General features: G+C 41.7%; 1 protein-coding gene across 4 annotated transcripts in view; it reads right to left on the reverse strand.

Annotated features, from left to right (window-relative positions):
• The window catches only part of PDGFD (platelet derived growth factor D), a 136,208-nt gene extending 119,956 nt beyond the window's left edge, over nt 1–16,252 (reverse strand). The window contains exon 1 of one of the 4 annotated variants that reach the window (XM_030269982.4): nt 15,450–16,252. In XM_030269982.4, the coding sequence (XP_030125842.1) occupies nt 15,450–15,579 (130 nt within the window). In that variant the 5' untranslated portion in view covers nt 15,580–16,252. The remainder of the gene's footprint in view (nt 1–15,449) is intronic. The other 3 variants (XM_030269976.4, XM_030269996.4, XM_002199896.7) reach the window with 3 other exon arrangements.
• Nucleotides 16,253–22,523: the final 6,271 nt, after the last annotated feature.

Raw genomic sequence — 22,523 nt, forward strand, 5'->3', positions numbered from 1 at the left:
TTCAAATAAGCTGCCATGATTTCAAATGCATTTCTTTTTCAAGCTACATAGCATACATTTTTATTAAGAATGTTTTTATTACACAGTAGAGCCCTAGGTTAAAGAAAAATATATATAATCACAAAGAAAATTTTGCAGATTTTATGAAGATTTGTGCAGAATAATCTGCAGAGTGTAGCAACACCACTAGCATTCAGTTTGCAATGCAACAGATGTAAACAATACAGAAAAAGTGAATAGACCTTCAAAAAGCTACTAATTTCATCAAGACCATATGATATTAATTCTTCAAAACAACATAGGATTAGAAAGATTTTCATTGAAATATAGACCAATATTATATCTAAGAACAAAACATTTAGGATTGTAGCATTAAAGTTTTATGTCCAAATAACTCTAAAACTGTAGGGAAAAAAACAAAAAGCACAACCTGCTTTTTTTATGTCTGTCAGAACAATAAGGAGTCCTGCATAGATTTTAAATAGGAGGTTGTAGGGCTTGTCAAAAAAATTGTACCATTTTGACATCTGAATTCAGAGTTAGGTCTCAGGTACTGAGAGAGCAGCATCAGCTTAAGACCATGCATACAACTAGAGATTGTGAAACAGAATTAATCTATAAAACTTTGCACTTATTTGAGAGAAATCTTAACTGTATGAGACATATAAACTTTCTCACTGACTGACAATGTCACTCGGTCTGTCAGGAATTCTTTGCAAAACAGAGGCAAGCAGAAAAGAATTATACCGAAATTGTTCTGGCAGGAAGAGCCAAAGGAAAAAATAAAATGTTACAGCATAGAGATTGCATATTACCTTTGTAATGCTCTATGGAAACAGATATTTGCTCTAGAATCTAACACGAGTGCATACTGTTTGATTGCCTTTCCACAGCAAAGGCACAGGAATCACCTCTCTTAGAAAAACAGGATGTGGGAGAAGGTGGCAGAATATGGTTATGGTCTTAAAACTACATCCTTTAGAGCACTAGAAACCAGAGAACTTCAGAGAATCACTAAGACTTGCACTTGACACCCCCAGCACTGACATGTTGAATGCAAGCCTTAATCATATTGCAGCAGAGCATTTCTTTATGAGGAACTGTCTGAGGTATTCCCTTTTCAGTTTAGAAGTTACCAGAATAATCATAAGAACAGAGACAGTAATCAGTAAAGGATAATAAAAGAGTAACTCATAATTTACATACTTAAAATTAGACAGAATCAGCTGCTGCCCCAGTATAGACTGAGTGATCCTGATGAATTTATGACGCACAATGCTATATACTGTATTCCTCAGTCAAATTGCATACAGGACAGCATTCATACACCAAATCTAGAGGGGAGCACACATAAAGACATTCCCTCTCATGTTTTCTGTAATGTTCCTTTCTCCTCTGTCAAGCACAAGAGAGAAAAGCTGTAATTGTTATTTATACTATTCCTTCTCTACTGAAAGTCAAATATGGATTCATAGAGTGCGGGAATCCAGGGCTTCCCTCTGGCTGCCCTGGCAGGTCTGGGACCCTGGCAGGGGGTCAGGAACCCCTCTGTACAGAGCCCTGAGAGACACTGTCTCTGATCTCTGTCCATGGAGAGGAGTTTTCAATCTTACAGGATGAATTACAAGCTTTGAGTGTTTGATAGGAGTAATAATTAAGTGTGGCACGGGTGCAAAAGTAAAATTTTAGGTTTCTAGATTAGGGGTTCAGAGGGGACAAGATGAAGGAAATTGGGTGTGTCTTGTCCTTTTCCTCCTTCTTCATGCCCTCCATGTTTCACTGTAGTGTTGGCATTTTTCTATTGGTTTAGGCTGGGGACACACTGTTCAACGTAGGTGATGGGTATTGGCACATTATTGTAAATATAGCACACGTAATTTCTGGTATATAATGTTGGTACCATCCCACTGGGGGCAGAGCCCCACACGCTGCCCTGCAGGACAGACCTGCGGCAGGGCAGCAGAACATGTTACAGATAAGCAAGAATAAACAACCTTGAAAACAGCACAGACGAATTATGGCTTCTTCTTTGGCAGCGGGGCAGAAAGACAGAGACTTTCTACAATCTCGGAATCACCAATACCCACAGATTCCGGCAATAGAGTATGAATGTAAAGATACCAGTTAATACTGAAAAGATAGACCTTAACCCACAGTGGCAATACCAGCTTCATCATAGTTTGACTACTTTTAGCAAAGCTGTCTAAAAATTGACAAATTTGAGAAACTAATCAGTATACTGGGGAAATAAGTTCTAATTAAGTTATCTGAGTACCTGAATTCTCACAACACAAAAACTGTGAAATAGATTAGCATTTTATTTACTGTTCATTATTAAGAGGTGAATTGCAGCTGAAATCACAATACATTAATAAGGTCACAATTACAGTCAATTACATTTTTGCAAACTGAACACAATCACACTGCTTAAAATTGCATTATTCCCAGTCGTGGGGACAAGGTGAAGATAAGATCTACACCTAGTGGCCGTTTTCCACAGGTAGTAAAAATGGCGTGCATTGACAAACAATGCACAAAATATACATATATGTCACGTGAGGCACACATGGACTGTCTCTCCCACACAGCTCATTGAGGAATACAGAGACTGAACACATAATTTGTTTTTCATAGAATCATCTAACCATAAATTGGTTGGAATGGACTTCTGAATGTCATCTAGTCCAACCACCTTGCAATGATCAGGGACAACTTTTTCTTACCAAGAGCTGCAGTACCACATGGAGGAACTGTGAAAAGTCAAATCTGGCAATAGATCAGATCGCTTGTTGACACAGGGCTAAGATGGGGCTCCAGTTATACAGTCACAGGGCTGGGGGGAGACAGGAGGGTGCTCCACCCAGTGCACACTGAGCCAAAAGGATGCCCTTCCACATTCACCAGCAAGACATGGAGCAGTTACTTCAGCAGGAAGTAAGGAGGAGTCTTAACACACTATCCAACCTCTTCTGGCCCCTCTGCCTTACCAGTCATTTGCAATGTCTCCCCTCCATCTTCTATAGCACTGTGTTAGTACACCCAAGAGGAAGATTATTTGGGAAAGTGAGGCAGGGCTGAAGCTCTTCATCTTCCCTATGACACTCAGTACACGTTTGGTGATGCACTGGGCTGAACACCCTTTACTCCTGCTGTGACTGGCCCTACAATGTGTCTAACAAAAAAACCCAAAGCATAAAAACCACCACGACCACAAGAACAACAACAAAAAAAAAACTTCAAGTTTTTAGTTCATCTGTTTTATTTATTTTTAACATTTAACAAGGCTGTGTAGTCAAGTCAACTTTGTACCTAATGTGATTTTGAATTTTTTTTAAAAGTAAGTTTCAGGTTAAACCCACATGTTTAGTGATCTGACAATGCTTTTATTTTTTGGGTTTTTTTATGTCCTCTCAAAAACCAACACAAAAATGTCTCTGATGCTTTCTTTCTTTCTGGATCCTTTCCTTTGCTTTATTTTAAAAGCAAATATTTAGTGAAAAGTCAGTAAGAGCAATCCTTTGTTTTGAATACCCTAAATGTGTACCTGTACAGTAAATGTACAGGTTCTAGAAACCTTCAGCTTCAAATATTGCCAGTCTATTCTCAATTTTCTTTTTCTGAGCCACAGATGTCAGCACCAGTTGGTCAAAAATTACCAGCTCTTTTAACAGAAATGCTGTGCATATGTGCAGGAAAAAGTGGGCATTAAAAGTGAAATTATTTAGTAATCATTATGTGTAAGAACTCTTTATTAGTGTCCATCATAAGCAAGCAGAGTGTATGTCTTATGTAGCTCTCTGACAGAGGTTCAGCCAAGGCGCCAGTGGGAGCTCCCTGGGTTTCTGAGTCAGCTCTTTCACCAGCCCCACTCATGCTCTGTGAAGAGCTCTGCCAGCTGCTGCTGCACACACGGGAACCTCTGTCAAAACCAATTTAGAGAACTGCCTGGTTTCACGTGCTGGCATCAGATCCTCTATTTTATCTGGCAATTTTAAGCAACTTTTAACTGGAAAGAACATCAAGTCAGCAAGATAATGATAATACTGTGGAGTTCAGAGTGGTTTGTCTTTAAAGAACAGGCTTTTCATTAGCCACAGAAACTGTAAGATAAAAATTTTAAAATTCTACAATACTGATTTATAATAAATAACTGAAGGAAATGCTTTTCTCCCACCTTTGGAACCAGAAAGGAAGGAGAAGTTGCATTAGGTGACTAGGCTGTGTATCTCCCTAGAATGAAAAAAGGCAGCTCTCAGTACTTTTGTTCTGGTTTGGTCAAATGCCTTTGAAGGTACCTTCAAATACCTTTTTGAAATTGATGTGCTAGCAATTCATTGTCAAAACTGCAATGACATATACTTAAATTTGCAATCACTTCACTGTAAAACCATATATAGAAATACATTCTGTCTCACTTCTGATAAGAAAAACAGGTGACACTTTTCCCTTGCCTAAGGTAAGCTTTAAAAGCAATCTGCTTGACAAGGTTTAACTTTAGATCCCGCAAAGGCTGATGATGGCACAAAAGATAGCAGGAGAATCAGGAAATGGCAGTCATTGGAGACAAATCCTGAGACAAGACCCCTGTACAGAAATAAAAGGGAGCTCCTGAGAGCCTTGAAAAATATCCTGCACACATTGATAAAAAAGCCTTTAAAGTCATTCTTCAAAAAAAAATAAACTGAACTGACATATCCAGTCATTGTGATTTCTTCTTCGTGACCTTCCTCTAAATCCTTATACACTAGATGAAACCAAACCCAGGGAACAAAAGTGCAAAGTAACAAAACGAGAATAGCTTTCTCTGTTTTGTTCTAGGGTTTCTTTAGAGAAGAGACTGCTATTTAACTCCCATGCCACTGAAGTCGTATTCAGGCAAGCATGTGAAAACCAAGATATTTGATTTTTATACAGGACATGACACTGTCATTTTGTGTAATTCTTTGTTCCCCAAAACTGGCTATTCATGTGCCCTGTTATTTTACCTCACGTATGGCACATGGCTCTCAGTCTGCAAAAACAGTGGCAGCTCTGAGCAGGAAAGTAGACAGGAGGTAGGACAGCACAGACAGCAAGGCTACAGCATTTTAAGGATGGCTGCACCCTGGTAAGGATCTCCAGGTTTTGCTCACATGGAACCGTGCCTGTGGGTGGCACTTCTGCCTCTCCAAGCTGCCAGGGCTCAAACCTGACATTGAAACGAAAGGTATTTACATATAGTGATATTGCCTGCAGGAAAATATTGTCAAATGCATGTATACTGCCCAGGAAAGGCTTACTGTGTGTGCTGTGACCGGCGAGGAGACTGGGGAAAGAGCAGGCTGAAGAGCCATACTGATCCATTTCATCCTCTTTAACTTGCCAGTGTGGGAACAACACAGGTACAGGATCATTCTTCAGATGCATTCTAGAGTATAACATGAGGTTCCCCTGCGGTGCAAACAAGTTTATTTCTGGAGTGATGCTTGTGTTGTCACATGGCCAAGAGAATTCCTCATTTCTTGAAGTCTGTTGGGAAGCAAGGCTGTATATATGGAGATCTGCTTTGCTATGCAGGTCCAAGAACAGACTCAATATACTTTAACTTTACCCAAGGGTTCTGCAAAGATGGTGTTGTCACTGCAGCCATTTCTCAGAGGTGCCACTCAAGACACCCTGAGTATACTGTAAACAGGCTGTCTGCATGGGCAGAGAACTGACTCTGGAGGTTCAAACTTTTTCACAGGCTAATTATGTAACAGCAGACTACAAACATACTAGAAGCAGCCAGATCACTACTATATATGATCCTAGAATCCTGTGTTTTGTTTAAAATAAGAGCTTGATTTTCCAGGATCTTATAAATGTCCGGAACTGGTGAGAAATGAATATCATGTCAATAGGCTCTTCTGGGTGACAAGTATTAATTCCAAACACAAATAAAGACAAGTCTATCCAGGTACAGAACAATTTTCTTCCATTAGGAGGATGAAAAAAAAAAAAAACCCAAATAATCCTTTTCCCCTTGTCACAATTTCAAAGACATCTCACTAGAGTAGCAGTGATACATACATGCCTGGGGGTTTGGGAACCCCAGGTCACACCATATGGCCAGCGACGAAGGAAACCAGCATCCCCCTATGTGAACTGCCAAACACTCAGAAATCTAACAAAGCAATGTGAATGTGGCCAATGGAGCAAGGGAACAGACTTACAGCCTAATCCACAAAGGGAAACAGTGGATAACTTTGGGGTTTTCTATCAATTTCAAAGCAGAAAATTCCCTCTAGGCTTCTGCAAGAAGGTCTTAAGCACTTTTACTGACATCTGGATGTATGAATGAAATCACTCCCATCAGTGATTATCCCTGCTGTGGTATCATGATTAAGAAGCTGTGTTGGTCCATCACCACAAAGAATGCCAAGGCATTATCACCACCTACTTGCTGTTCTCACTCAGTGTTACTGCCACTGGTTTGCTAAGGCAAAGGATTTATCTTTCAAGAAAATTGGCTGAAAAATTAAGGGCAGAACAGTATGTAAAGTGTTTCTATATTCCACAGTATTCCGGTGATCAACATTCTCTGTATCTATTTTTATTCCTTCTTCCTAGCCAGTCTGGGTCTCTGCTTAATCCTCAATCCACTTTTTTGTGAGTCACATCAGATTAGAAATACATTCAACTATGAGAAAAATCTTTTGCAACTGATCCAAAAAGAAACAATAACAGAAACTCCTGCATATTACATTTGGAGTCTCTTTAAAAACAAACAGAAACAATGCAAGACACTGAAAAATATGGACAGGTTTCCTTACGGTCTTGTTTGGAAGTGTACTGCAGCTGAAATCACTTGTAGGATATCCTGTGGGTGACACATAAGGTAGTCAGTACAGGAGAAAAAGAAACTGGACATTTGAATACAAGGCTTTGTTCTGCATTTTTGCTGCACAGTCTGTAACTACATCAGTTACCCCTCCATCTCTATCAGTGCAAAGCATTTGTTTGGTTTGTCTCAGTGTATGGACAATAACCGAACATCCTAACTTTGAGTACTGTACACAAGCCTCTCACTACAAGAAAGAAAATGAGGTGCTGAGGCACACCCAAAAAGAAACAAAGCTCAGGAAGGATCTGGAGCACAAATCTGATGAGGAGTGACCAAGGGAACTGGGGAAGCCTGGAGAAGAGGAAGGTCAGGGGGACCTTATCACTCTCTCCAACTCCCTGAAAGGAGGGTGTAGCCAGGTGGGGCTTGATCTCCCAAGTAACAAGCAATAGGACAAGAGTAAGTGTCATTAAGCAACACCAAGTGAGATTTTGATTGGATATTAGGAAAGATTTATTCACTGGAACAGGCTACCCAGGGAAGTGTTAGAGTCACTACACCTAGAGGTATTTAAAAGATGTGCAGATGTGACACTAAGGGATATGGTTTAGTAGTGGGCTTTGCAGTCCTATGTGGCCTCAATCTTAGGGTCTTTTACAAATTAAACATTTCTACAAATCTTTGATTGTATTACAAACTCATCACTGAATTCCTACGCATTTTATTTTATCCTGTATTAATTCATGTCAGCAGTGTGCCAGGCCTTGCCACAAGAAGTGCTGATGGAAGTTTTGTCATTGATTTTAGTGCAACAAAAGTCAAGATGGCTATTTTTCAAGCTTTTCATGGACCTAGTGCTTATTTAATGGTTTTACAGTCTCAGCATCAAATCCCAAGACACAGCAGGGCTAAAACACATTGGCATGAATTTGAACAGAAGGTAAAAGTGTGTCCCTCTACACCATCTCCAAATACGCAGAGCTCTAATTAACAAAGCAGAAACATGGGATGTTGGCCTTCACAGTGTGGGACACAGATCAAAAAGGAAACATGAAACTGAAGATTACTCAAGCATAATAGGAAGCTTATGATCACGGAGGATTTATTCACTACCAAAAATATTAGAGCAAAACCCAGACTCCCAAGAGAGTGTCTCCAGTTTCACACTAAACAGGACACTTCCTTAGCTTTGTAAACAGGAGACTGATTTGAAACAAACTACCAAACAACTCTAGCAATCTAGTATTTTAGCCAAGAGAACCTCACCAGAAGCAGTGGTATAAGTGCCCTCTTTTATCCAAAATGTGGTATATTGTAATCATAAATAATAATAATAAATACATAAATATTATTAAATAATAAGTAACAAATACAATAGCAGAATTTTGGAGGCAGATCTTGAATATACCTTGATAAAGATTACCAAATTTCCCTGCATTACTGGGCAAAGTCTTACTACAGAGAATGCCAACACAGAGCCTTCATGGTGTTTCTTAGAACTCCTTTAGTATCCTGATGTCAAATCCTTGCAGGTGCACAAAAGCCAGAGCAAGCCAGGGTAGCCCTTCTTTGGGGTTGAGAACATCCTAAAAACTTTCAAGAATTAAAATAACTGAGCTGGACTCAATGATCATTCTTAGTCCTTTCCAACTAAACATATTTTTTGATTCTGTGATAGGTGAATATATATTTTGCTATATTAGGTGGTATTCTAAAGATAAAAATTATATTTACTCTGCAAATGCATGTACAAAAGACTCATGCCTATGATATATATACTTTCTTATTTTCATAGACTAAGTACAACTGACAAAAATATAGGAAGAAAGCCTTTAGAAAAGCCAAAGTTACGTATGCTTTCTTTGCCTCAGTCTTTGTAGTAAGGCCAGTTTGCTTTGGGTATCCAGCCTCCTGTGCTGGGAGAGAGACAGAAAGCAGAATGAAGACCCCACAATCCAAAAGGAAATGGTCAGTGGCTTACTACACCACACAGACACAAGTCTATGGGGACAGATGGGATCCACCCAAGGGTCCTGAGAGCTGGCAGAAGTGCTCAACAAGCCACATTCCACCATTTACCAACAGTCCTAGCAAATTTGGAAGGTCCAGTTAATTGGAGGTCAGCAAATGTGACGTCCATCTACAAGAACGGCCAGAAGGAGGATACAGGGAAATACATGCCTGTCAGCCTGACCTCAGTGCAGGGGAAAGTCATGGCACAGCTCATCAACAGCGTCATCATGCAGAACATGCATGACAACCGGGGGATCAGGCCCAGTCAGCACAGCTGTAGGAAAGGCAGGTCCTGACTGACCAACTTGATCTCCTTCTGTGACCAGGTGACCCATTCAGTTGATGAAGGAAGGGCTGTAGATGCTATCTGTCTGGCCTTTATGTAGTGGGTTTACCTCAACTGGACACCAAGTGCACATCAAGCCAACCCTTCTCAGTCGGACAAGGGAGAGAAAGTAAGATGGAAAACAACTTTTAGCTTGATGTAAGGCACTTCACTAAACCAAAAAAAAAAAAAAACCAAAAAACAAACCAAACCCAAGAAAAAAGCAAAAATTTCATGTGTATAAACAAAGAGAAAAAAGTTTATTCTCTACTTTCCATCAGGGGGTGATATCCAGCCACTTCCCAGGAAGCAAAGTTGAAGCACATGTAGTGATTGCTCCGGAAGGCAAACACTATAAAATAACAAATGCCCCATTCCTCCTCCCTCCTTTAGCTTTTATATCTGGGCTGATGTCATATGGTATGGAATACTCCTTTGGTTAATTTGGGCCTGGTTGCATCCCCTCCCAGGACTTTTCCCACTCCCAGCCACTTAAGAGGGGCAGAATGTTAGAGAGACAGCCCTGATGCTGTGCCAGCACTGCTCAGCAATACCACAACTGCTGTGTTATCAACACCTTTCTAACTACCAGTGCAAACCACAGCACTGTGAGAGCTGATGTGGGGAAAATTATCTCAGCCAATTCCAAGACACTTTAGTAAAGCTTCTGACACCATATCCCACAGAATTATCCTGCAGAAATCAGATGCTCATGGCTTGGAGAGGTGCACTATTTCCTGTATAGAAGACTGCCCTATTGTCCAAGTCCAGAGAGTGGTGCTGAATGGAGCTCGGTACTGAGACCAGTCCTGTTCACGGTCTTTATTGATGTCCAGGATGAGAGGAGCGAGCCTGCAGATAAAACCAAATTGGGCAGGAGTGTTGGCTTGCTGCAGGGTAGGAAGGCTCTGCAGAGGGATCTGGACAAGCTGGCTTGATGGCCCTAGGCCAATTATGTAAGTGCTGAGTAAACATCTGGGCTTGATGATCTTGGAAGTCTTTTGTAACCTAAATTCTACCATTCCCAATTTTGAAAATACTTGATACACTTGGTTCATAAAAGATATATACTTGTTTTTACTCATCTCATTTACATATAAGCTATTCAAGCTTTCTTATTACACTGTCCTGTATGACTTGAACCCCTTGACTTTAGCAGAATTATGAAGATGGTCAAAGTTAATCACATGATGAATATTACTTCACTAATGATCCCCTGTGAATTTTCTATTTATTCCTATTCCTAGCTGTTTCATGAAACACAACATCTCTGTGGCACAACAGAACTCCCACCATTATTTTAGATTTTCAGCACTGTTCAGTTTCTAGAAATCAAAGCAATTCAACTATCAAGTTTTCTCTTCCAATCCTTTAAGAATTAGCTGGCCTAATACAGTTTCATAGTAATACTTAAAAAAACCCCTGAATTAAGACCAAGAAGTTTCAAGAGGATGTCTGAAGAATTTATAGTGACTTACACTATGATATACATCTGCCTGATAAAATATATTTCAAGTTCTTTAGAGAATTCTTCTATGCTGCTTGCTGCTGAGTCAGGGTTGGAACTCGCATGCAGTATGCTTTGATATTTCAGTGCAAACTGTTAATTATATAGATAAGAGACATCATCAAAGTCAGATAATTGTAGACCAAAGTGCATTACTGCAGGGAAATTAGTAATGTTTGGGGTTTTTTTTTAACCAATGAAGCCTGAAATACATATTTCTATACACAACCTAGAAAACAGGGAAATAAAGCCTACAAAAACTGATTTTTTTGTCTATTTTACAGTTGACACAATTTTACGTTACCAGTGTCCTCTAAAAAATGTACAAAAGCCTATTAAAAAAGAACTCAGTAAGTGCATTCCAAAAGTGATATTCTATACCATTAGTGATACCAGAGACATTTCATAGAATCGTGGAAACATAAAATCACAGAATCATGGAATGGTTTGGGTTGAAAGGAACCTTGAGGGTCATCTAGTTCCAATCCCTCTGCCATGAGCAGGGACACTTTGCACTAGATAAGCTTGATGAAACCCCTTGAACAGACCTCTCTGGGCAACTTTTGCCATGGCCCCACTACATCCACAGTAAAGAATTTCTCCTAATGCCGTAAAATCATAAGGTGGCTTGGGTTGGAAGGGGCCTTAAAGCATCTAATCTAAACCTGCCCTCTTTAAAAAACCAACCAGAAAACAACACAATTTTCTCCACAAAACAGATAATTAACATTTGTCTGGTGAGAGAATACTGCCCAAATCACGGTATACTTTTTCCCATGATTAGGCATCAGCGAATACAGGGAAGAAGAGAGTACAGTTAATGGTATACATCCATTTGAACCAGACCTTAAAGAGCCAAAATCTGTTGGCATTTCCCCAGAATTCTAGAGTTTTTTCTTTGTATTTTGGTGGTGCACAAGCAAAGCAAAGTTTGGAAATTCCAGTTTTTTTTGGATTCGTAATGAAAACCACAAGAGGATGGAATCTTATCTCAAGTCATCTGATGTTATGGTTTCAAATCCACATCAGAAGATACTGATTTCATGGCTTTCAGTTGTTTACATACTGAAATGACCTGACACTATGCTGTCTGTTCTGTTCTGTCTCTTCTTTGAACTCTGGAGTTTGAAGTTTAAAGTATGTATAGTGATGCTTAGTCTGAAGATCTGAAGATACAGACTAGGCATAATTCCCTATACTACGCACATGTTTGTTCAATAACTGGTAAGAAAAATAATGTGATGTTTCAGTTAGACATTATATAGTAAGTAATATTATTTAGCATTTTTTATCTTTTACTTTTCAACTCCAAGTACACATAAACAACTGAAATAGGAAAAACAAAATATCAGACTTCTTGTAATTAGGCAGTATTACCTGCACACTGCAAACTGGGAAACTGAATCAAAATAGAACAATGGAAGCATCTGGAAGACCTCTCTGTTATTCTGATGAACTTCAAAGTACTTAAGTTAATAGCATTAATAAACACTCTAAGTGAATACCAGTACTTGTGCTATAAATGTCGCTGGCACCTCCAGGACACTTTAAAAAATTGATTAGTGCTACACAGAACTGCTGAGTCATCAATGACCGTCCTTCAACTAGGACAAGAGGATGTCTTGTAAGCAAGTTATTTATATTCTTAATATCTTCAGCAGAAAGTACAGTCTGGTTAGGTTTGGTAGTCATTAAGTAGCAATTTTTATATGTGCTGCCCTCATCCATAGATTTCTTATCAGATCAACTTCAGTCTTAAGTAAGAGCAATTACAAATAGGCCAGCTTCTTTTAGTCTGAAAGAAGAAAGGCAATATTGAATCATGCACACTGCAAAGGTTTGTTTTGGCCAGAAGCAAGACCAAGCCTCCATATTAAACTCTGTGTGTGCAGTATCACTAGTTTATCCTGCTTGGAACTGGAACTCAAAGGGGTTTTTTTCTTTTAATAAAATGTGCAGGTGGTCTTGGACTTCCGAAGATATTTTTTTGAAGCTGAATGGGCCTTGTTTCCTCTTAAGTATCTCTTTTAATTTCAAAATCTAATAATCATGATCATCAACCCAGAACATAATATTAAACTACTTTTTCTCTTCGCTGTGTGTTTTGAGAGAGACTGTTGTAACACATTTACCCCAATGTATTGCATGCTCTCAGATCCCATTCTATATTGTCATATCTGCAAATATTTACAAAGCAAAAAATACTGTCTGACTCAGCAATGCAATTCACATCTTTTATGCTGTTCCATATCATTGCTTCAGACCAAAACAACACAAAAACACCACTGCGAATTATAAAAGACATAAATACTATTAGTGGCCTACAGCAAACTGTTCTCTAAGCATTTGCTTGTGAGCCCATCACTTGCATGCAATATTTGGAATACTGCTCAAAATCTTTGGTTGAACAAATATAGACCCTCAGTGAAAGAATTCAAGTAACAGTTTTATTCAAGTAAAATCAGGGGGGATCAGCAGCTGATCTGCATTAAATGTTGCAATCCCATACCAGCTTCACTGGCCACACCAGAAGACATGGTCCTTTGCAGAGAAAAAGCAACAGGATTCCCAGGCAGAGGGAGAGAGCAAAGCTGCAGCATGCTAGGGGTCTGCACATAGTCTTCATCGAAGTCTGTGACCTCTTCAGTACATTCATAACATCCACTCAAGAATTGCAGAAATGTCTGACTTTAGCATGAGCACATTCAATGTAGGCTACAAGACTCACTAGCATATGTCCCAGCAAAGATGAAAGGTAAGATGTAAATGCACATAGATCTGCCACCTTCCACAAAGATCAACCACTACAAGTTGCTTCGGGTAATTTTAAATGTGCAAAGCTTAATCAAATTGTTAAATTATCACAACTAGAAAGACAGCAATTAACTAATAATTTCAAAGGCTTGTTCTCTTAATCACTGCAAGAAGCAATTTCACCACAGGAAGTTTTCTGAGAAGTAAAACACCCATCATACTGCCATTAATATGAAAATTTTATTTATGTTAGGGGTTAATGATTTCTTCACTGACTATACAGAGATGATCAGAATAATTGACATTTTGATCCGCTAAGTATATAAGTTTTCAATGGAAAAACTTGTTTGAAGTTTGAGTTGGATGGAAGCTTGCTTAGCTTACTTCAGAGATGGTCTCAGTTCTTCTATGATGGTGGCAGGCTAAGTCATGAAGCTTGATAAAACACAGAATAATTTTTAAAAAACAGAATTAACAAATATGTACTTTTATTACAAACACATACTTTTTTCTTTAATGAGATTAAACTCTTGTACCAGAAAGAACTGCAATTCTGTCCTGCTTCATGACTCAACATTTCCGTTATAAGACAAAAAAATCTTCCATCTTCTCTTAAGTCTTCTTTCAGTGACAAGGAAAGGCATAAAAAATATTATTAAGTTCAATATGGCTCCAAACTTTAAACAAAAACATCTTCTTAAATCAACTGTATACCCATTACATGCATTGTATACATGCTGGAAAATAAACACTGGCAAATACAGTCTTGGAAATGGCTCAAGGGCCTGGGTTTTTGAAAAGGGTTTATAAAATATATGACTGCTGTCAACTGGAAGACGTTAACTGTTCATTTGCACGGAGAACATCCTGCATTTCACCGTCTAAAGTACATGGCAACGTGCAAAAGCAAGCTCTCCCACGTGAGGCTGGAACATTCCAGGCTGGTCCCTGGCCAAAGGCCCATCACTCTTCCCGAACTGAAAGTCATGGATTCTCGAGGTGAATTTCAGCAGTACTATTTTTATGCAGTCTCCCTCTTCACTCTCTGTGGGACCACGGCACACGACCACGTTTCCTGGAGGCACCTGCGTCCCGCACTGCTGCGCCGCGGACCCTGGGCAGCACCGCGGCTGTCCAGGACATCCCCTGCCGGCAGCTCCCGGAGGGAACCGCACAGCCGCTCAGGCTGAGAACACCCTCCCTTAAGGGGCAGGCGGTGTCCCAGAGCCCGCTGCCGCCCTGATGGGTGCGCACCATCCCCGGCCATCACAAGGGACGAGGCCAGTCCTGGTGGGGCAGTGCCCAGCCGCTCCGGGGGAACACCAAGTCCTGGGCTCAGACCCTCGGCTGGAGGAAGTTCCCTAACCCGGCGAGCAGCACGCCGACAGCCCTTACAGGAGTGGAAGGCGGCGAGGCTGTGGCGGGGCCGGGAGTCGATCCCGCTCCCGCTGAAGAGCCCCATAGCGACGGCAGCGGCCCCGACACGCCGCCCCTGACAGCCCCCGCAGCGGCGCCCGAACGGCCGGAGACGCCGCGGAGCCGCCGCTTTGTCCCGCTCTGTCCCGCTGCCGGCACATCACAGGCACACGGAGGACACGGGCCCAGGGGTGTCGAGGGACGCCCGGCGGGGCCCGCCTGGGCAGCCGGGACCGAGCACTCCGCGTTGTCAGGGGCAAGGCGCTCCCCGAAGCCCAGACGGGGCGCCGGGGGTACCTCCGACTCCCAGGAGACCTCCTCGGAGTTGCCCCGATGAATTTGGGACCGCCCGGAGGTGCAGCTGCCGGGCAGAGTCGCACCCTCAGCCCACACCTTCCTCCTGACACCTGGCCACACGTTCCCGGACCGGCCGCAGGGACCGCACCCCGGAGACCGACCCCACGACCTGGCTGAGCCCCCCGGGACGGGACCCCGCCCGGACCGACCCCAGTCCCCTCTGGGCACGCGGCCCTCGCTCCCGGGACAGGGAGCGGCAGCCCCGAGGCGCGCTTAAGGACTACCCCTGCAAAAGCAGCCCTTGGGAATAAAAAAAGCAGCAGGACACCTACCATCTCGCCTGATGTTGGAAGCCCGCAGGGCTTTTATAGATCCGCTCTGGGCAGGGGCGGTGGTGCCCTGACGGCTGCAGAAGTTCGCACAGACGACGGCGTAGAGCAGGAGGAGGATGAGCAGTTGCATTGGGACCAGCTGCGAGCGGGACCGTGTCTCTGCGAAGAAACGGGCTCTCCTCTCCCGCCGAGGGTGCTTCCCTCGCTCGCGTTCTCTTCCCCCTTACCGGACTTTATGATTGTTGCGGGTTGCTTGTGTGTTTGTGAGAGTTGGAGGCAAGGGGGGAAAAAACGCACAGTGCCCGCAAAAAAAAGAAAAAAAAAAAAAGGCGCAAAACCTTAGAGCACGCAAAGCGGCGGTCACCTCCGCCGCGCTACTCTCCGAGCTGCCTCAAAACTTCCTGCATGCTGAACTCTCGGCTGCCCTTCTGGGCCGGCCAAACTCGGCAGAGGTGCGGAGCGCCCGGGCCGGGACCGCCGCCCACTCCCCTCGTCCAGCAGGGCCGTGCCCCGTGGCAGGCGGGGGCTGCCGCAGCCGCGCTCCCCCGCGGGCGCCGCCGGGCCGGGCCGCACCGCGCCTCGCACCGCCCCGCCCGCCGCGGGAGCCGCCGCCGGGGTCTGCCGCGCCCGGAGCGCCCCGCTCTCGCGCCGGGGGAGGAAAGGGGGCCGCGGGAAGGGGCGGGAGCGGTGCCCGGGCCCTCCCTGAGCTACCGGCCGCGCCGTCTCCACTCCGGGCAAAGAGTGGCAGGAGGGATGGTGCGAGGAGGGGGCTGTCCGCTGTGCGGAGTGAACGCCGGGCTCCCGCCGACTGGGTAGGACCGGAGCCGTGTGCCAAGAGCTCTCCGCCAGCACAAAGGCCACGCACCCGGCGGTCCCGTCACCCTCCGGCCAGCGGTGGCCACGTAAAACTCATCGCTGAGCCGAATGCCTCAAATCTCAGAGCTGTGCCAGGGCGCGTGAGGAGACTTAGTGGGACAGCTGGTGAATAACCCGCATTTGTCCCTGGGAGAAATATATGGGCTTCTCCTGTCATGCCAAGCACTCTCCAAATCTTTTCATAAAAAGTTAGTTCTTACTAATTTAGACCCTCATTAAATCGGGTCTGGTATTAAAAGATTCTATTACTGCCTGCAAGAGTTTAGGTCTAAACCAAAAGTATGTGAGGGTTGTATTCAGATTGCTAGTTTAATACTTTTTTCCTTTCCATTAGTTTCAATGAAAATAATCAAAAGGAGGATGAAAAAAAAAAAAAAAACCCAAAAAACCCACTCAGGTTTTGACAGTTCTCTAATAAATTTTTCCCTAGTCAGTTTATTTCTTACATTTTATGCAGTCTTAGCCAGTCTAACAAACTGTTACATGCTGCCAGATCTTTAACAACATGAAACATACGTCATTAGCAGAAGAATGTCAATATGGTGCTGTATCAGGAGTCATGGAGGAGCCCTGCTACACTGTGAGTTCTGCCTCTGGCTGTGTGAAGCATTTTCTCCAAGAGTATGCTAGGATGACAATGGGACTGAAACATCTTGTATGTCTTAGGAAACCAGTGGGGTGCAATTCTGTTATGCATAATTCATGTTCCTTTATCCCTTTCATGTTCCCCAAAACTGACAGTGAACCTAATCCTGCTCCCATGTGGTAGATAATGGAAAGGCTCCAACAGTGCTTCATTTGTGAGCAGATGTGTATATTTTAGGTGCCCATTTCAGGGGGGAACTGGGTGAACAGAGGGAAGGCGGCCAATTCAATCATCCTAATAGAAACAGAATGTCAAATAGAGGACACAGAATGAATGAGTATGTGGGGAGCTTGGGAGATGTTCTCGGTTCATCCAATGTGTCTGCCTCTCTCCAGTTACCTTACAAGGAACTGCCAGAAAATGCCAATAGAATCCCTGCTTCCCAGCTCACTTCTAACCTCTACCACAACTTGTGGTGAAGTCTTGCCTTTCTTAGTGCCTTCAGGTCCTCCTTCTCTTTTAGATTCAGGATGCTGGAACCTGTAATTGGTTCTCTTTGGGGAAGTGGTCATTTTAAGCTGCAAGAGAAAGAGAAAGGACAGATTGCCTTCCAGCCAAAAGTCAGACGAAAGATGTTTTGACAGCATTTGAGCAATTGCACAATTCAGTCAAGAAATGGCAGTATTTCCCAGGCTGTCTCTCTTTCTGTATTGACATTCATCCATATAAATTTGCTTATAAAAAATTAATATGTCTTCCTAAGACCTGGGTCTAGAGACAGTTTCTCTGGCCCCATGCCTCCCTGGCTGCACAGGTCCAGCTTTAACAGAAGAGTAAAAGAGACTTTTAAACACTCCAAACTGTTTGGCTGACATGCTTCCTGGCTTGACTATAAGAGACTATAAGTTTAAACTTCGTCAAGCTGACCAGGGCACAGAAGTGAGGTCTCCTCAGCACTTTTTTTTCCCCTTTTTTTTTTTTTTTTTTTTTTGAGAGTGCATACTGTTTTGGTGCTGATTCTTAGAGAATTTTCAAGCAAAACAGCATGAGGCCTCATAAACTAGACAATGATGGATATAAGCAAGTGGTATAGGTGGTGGATATATTCCAGCACCTGTGGCTGTGATACATACTAAGAGGAGCCCTGTATAACTCACATCATATGCTCACAGTACAATTCTGTTTCTCCCTGTGCAAAGCCTGGGATAGTGCCACTCTTTGTTCTTAAAGCAAAAAATATTTCTGTAGCAGACAAGTCTCTTTCTTAGGTCAGAAAACATGGAACAACATTGTGGGGTCCAAAACAGAGGCCTAGCTCTATGAATTATCAAATATTTATTTTAGCCCTAGTATCAAAAAAAAAAAAAAACCAAAACCCAAACAAACAACAAAAAAACCCCAAAAAAACAGATTTTCCAATTTGATGTGCAGGTAGGCAGAAAGATTTTGTGACAGAGAAGCAAAATGAACATGCATTGGTAGACTGTTAGAGGAAAGATCTGTATTCCAATGACTGTTGCTTCAGTTTCTTAGTTCACTTTTAAAACCACTAGACCCACTAAAAGCCAGAAAGTATCTTTACAATAAGGTGTCATAGAACCTCCATCAGAGAGAAGTTTGGATTATACTCAGACAGTTTTATAAGCATATCACTGGATCTTTACTTTCTGGCAAACATTCTAGCACATTAGGTAATTTGCAGTCTAAGTGCTTGGGATAATTTAAAACATCAGATGCCTTCTACAGGAAGACCTATAACAAGTCATGGTTGCTGCATAAAAGAACACACTGATGTATAAGTGTGATAACCTAGGTGCTTATAGATTTGTCAGCTTAACTGGGACCCTAATAAAAAAGTCTTCACATGAAAGTCAATTAATAGAAATTAAAAAGTAACTAGTATAATTATTTTCTATAAACCTGGAAAATCTTACCATGCTAACTTGGAAATCTGGTTGACAAGCAGAATTGCATCCAGTTATGGCTTTCATAACATACCAATTGGTACTGCATGATTTGAATAATATGAAATGAAAGCCATACATACTAAGTATTTTCAAAACTTCTTAAATGACAGGCTTGAAAATGTTTATGAAAAAGGGAAACATTATTAAATGGATTCTCTTTGAGAGAATGCCACTTAGGCTAATTTTTCACTTCTGCATTGGTTATATTTGTAGGCACACAGTTTGTGATAATTGGGAGTGGAGCTGTGGCCAAGCTTCATCCTCAGTGGGCTACAGCTGTGCAGGGCAGGTGAGCAGCATTGAAGGTAATGAGGCCTGGAGTGCTGAGGTGCACTCACCAATCACAAAGGGAACAGAAGGCACAGAGGTGCAATGCATAAACAATCAGGGGTATAAAGGGTTGGGCTGAAGAGCAATAAAGAGCAGACCTTGAAGCCTTTTTGATTGGTCTGCTGTTGCTTTGTATGGGCAGATGCTTGAAGCCTTTGGAAGAGATATGGTGTTACTCTGGATGGGTTGATGCTTTCTGAAATTCTATGGTGCTCACCTGTGTGTTGTGACTGTCTCAGCTGTGGCTATGCTGTGATGTACATTTCTAACAATGGCCTATGCAAATTTCCATAATTACCTACTGTTGAAGGTGGCAAAATCTTTGGGGAAGTAACAATAGCATCACTTATAGTATTGGTGATATATTGAGGCAGGTGTGTAGTTCTTGGATAGAAGTGTAAAGCTGAGCCCTGGCCCCGCTTATGCTGCCTGGTGCCTGTGGTATCCCCCTCACCTCATTTTAGTCCTCTGAAAGTGCCTGGTGTTAGCTAGTCACACAGGTTCTCATTGTTTGTGGACAGAAACAAACAGGGTCCTATCAGAGGACCCTCTAGCCCAGAAGTTTTATGCAGTTATGCTGGGGTGGTTTGGAAGGTCCAGTTTCTTTCCACTGACTATGGTGAGAGTATAGGGAAAAAATACATCTGTAGCTATAGGATAGAACATTTAATCACTAATGCAGAAAAAAAGTGATGGAGTGGATTATCAAGAAAGTTAATGGATCTCTGTTATCATTTGTTGACTGGGAGATGCTCTAGAGTCATGCAGTTTGTCTATGGAGCAGAAATGCACTGTTTGTCCAGAACATTTGAACTATGTTGATTAAGTAGCAAAATCCAAGATCTCTGAGTTTTCTCTGGGATTCTTGAATATTTATTTAAAGAAAAGAATATCAGTTAGAGTAGGGACATTATGCCTTCTTCTGTTACTATTAGACTGCTGCCTCAAGTTATGAATAAAGTCTTAGAAAGGATCATAATAAAGTGACAAACACTGAGAGGAAAACCACAGGTTTTCTGGATGTTGAGAAACATGCCACTCAGGGAAAAGCTTAAAAAAATCACAAGCCGTTTAGCTTGTCAAGGAGAAAATCAGAGGGGTCACAGCTACCTCCCAGAGGTAGGATATTGATTCTAGAAGGCTATTTTGTCTAGTGGACAATGACATATCAAGGAGAAAGCTGGAGATAGACAAATTAAAATCAGCAGTAAAAGGCACATTTTTCTCTGTGGAAAGCTATGGAAATATCAAAGTTCTTCACCGCTGAAAATCTGAAAGGCAAGATTTGATGTTTTCCTAAAACTAGTCAAGTGGTTTCAAGCTGTGCTTATGAACTCTTGGGGTGTCTTGATCACTTCTAGAAAGTCTATGAAGGTAACACAGGCAAGCATGTTCATATGTTCTATACTACAAGCCATAGAAAAATTTTAAAGTCATTCTACAGTTTCTTGGAAAACAACTAAAAATAAATCTCCAAGGTTTAATTCCAGGCACTGTGATTTTTGTTATGTAGGAGGGCAATGACCTCAATCCCTAGTTTATAATCTGTGACAAATATGTAAGAATGAGCAGAGGTACACAGAGTAGGATGGAGAAACATCTCAAAATTGCTAAAATATGTCTTAAGTAAGCAACTGTAACCATGATGGAAGACCAAAAGAATGTAAGGAAAATTAGACGAAAGCCATTATGTCTGGAATTGGAAAACACAGGCAGAGTCATGTGTTACTAAGAAAATTTCCCCAGGCACTGTGACATGAAGAAAAAAGTGCAGCGCAGGGACCTATGGCCAGATATACTACCTGAGCCTACAGGCAGTGATTTAACAACACACACAGAAAATCCTCAGTGAAACTGATCACTTTAGGTGACCAGACCTATCAAATAGAAGCTTAAGCACTGCTGCCTCGTATCACCACAGTGTAGCATCGATTTGTGGAACCTCATGTTAAAAAAACTGAACACTAGATCTGGGCCACAGACCTGCAAGTGGTGCTGCTGCTTGTCCTCTTTCTGCCACCAGCTGTGCAAGGTCACTTGTCTAGTCCAATCTTGAAAACAGCTGCAGGCAGCTTTGATTTAGCCAGTCTTCTGATTTTCGTTTTTGTGCCTGCACTGCTACAGGATGCTGTGCCCTTCTCCCTTCAATATACCTGCTTCTGGTCCCAACTCTTAAATGACTTTTGCTGGATTTATATAACTTTTAGATAGTTTTCAATTGCAAATGTTGAGACAAATATTGCACCAACATGAACATAGGAAGGGAGAGAAAAACAATATCCCAAACTAAACATGCTGATATATTAAATTTTGAGAAACTTCCATATCACTGTTTGTCTCCCTGGTACCTAGTGACAGTACAAATTGGCATATAGTGTGAATGCGATATTCAGAATCAAGCTTTCAAAAACTGAATATATTCCACAATAAGAAATGTTGCCCTCCTGAGGTTAAGTAGGATTTTGACCCCCTATTTATATCAGTGGAACCAGCATTTAGACAAAAGTTCAAGTTTAAAAATATTGGGCTGTGTTTTCTCATAAGTTTTTCATAATAAGAAAGTAATACTTTCAAAAAGCCTGCATTTCTTCTGTAGCCCTGTTCCCATGTTTGTAGATTTAAAGATAGAGATCTTTCTGTCATGATATGTTTGGCTTCTTGCATTAATAAGCCAAACCGTTCTGCTGTCTGCCTGCTTTGTTTGCTTAAAGTGTGGTATCTTTTAGAAAAAGAAAAGATAAAAACTTGATTTTAAAATAGTAGGAAATCAATTTTACAGTATCTTGAGATAGTGGAACACCCACCATCAGTGTTAGGTAATTCAAGTGATTAATGACAGTTTTTAATTTTTTTCCCCCTCTGGATCTTGTGCTGTGAATGAATAGTAATGGTTTATCAGGATCCTGTGTTTGGTCTTAAATATTTGGATGTAAGTAATCTGAAACTATTGTTTTGGATTTAGTAAAAGAGCTGTCCTCAAATCCTTATATCTTATACCTAACCACTTGTGCTATTTCTGTGATCAATTTCTTTGCACCTGTCAAAATTATGTCAGATTTTGTCTTTGATACATTTGAATTAGAAAACTGACATCTAAAATTTTAGAGAAATTCTAGGAATGTTTTATTACTGGTAGTATGAGATTGCTAGGATCTGAGGTTTCAGACTTGGAATTTTTCATGATAATTCCTGCTTTCTGTCTGCATGTTGCAGATACTACTTTACAAACAAAGCAATGAGTTTTACTAAGACAAAGAACAGTATGGTATAGGTACTCTGTAATACTGCCCAGACATTCCTTCTGGACTGCTCTGT

This window comes from Taeniopygia guttata, chromosome 1 (genome assembly GCF_048771995.1).
Source record: "Taeniopygia guttata chromosome 1, bTaeGut7.mat, whole genome shotgun sequence".
NCBI lineage: Eukaryota > Metazoa > Chordata > Aves > Passeriformes > Estrildidae > Taeniopygia > Taeniopygia guttata.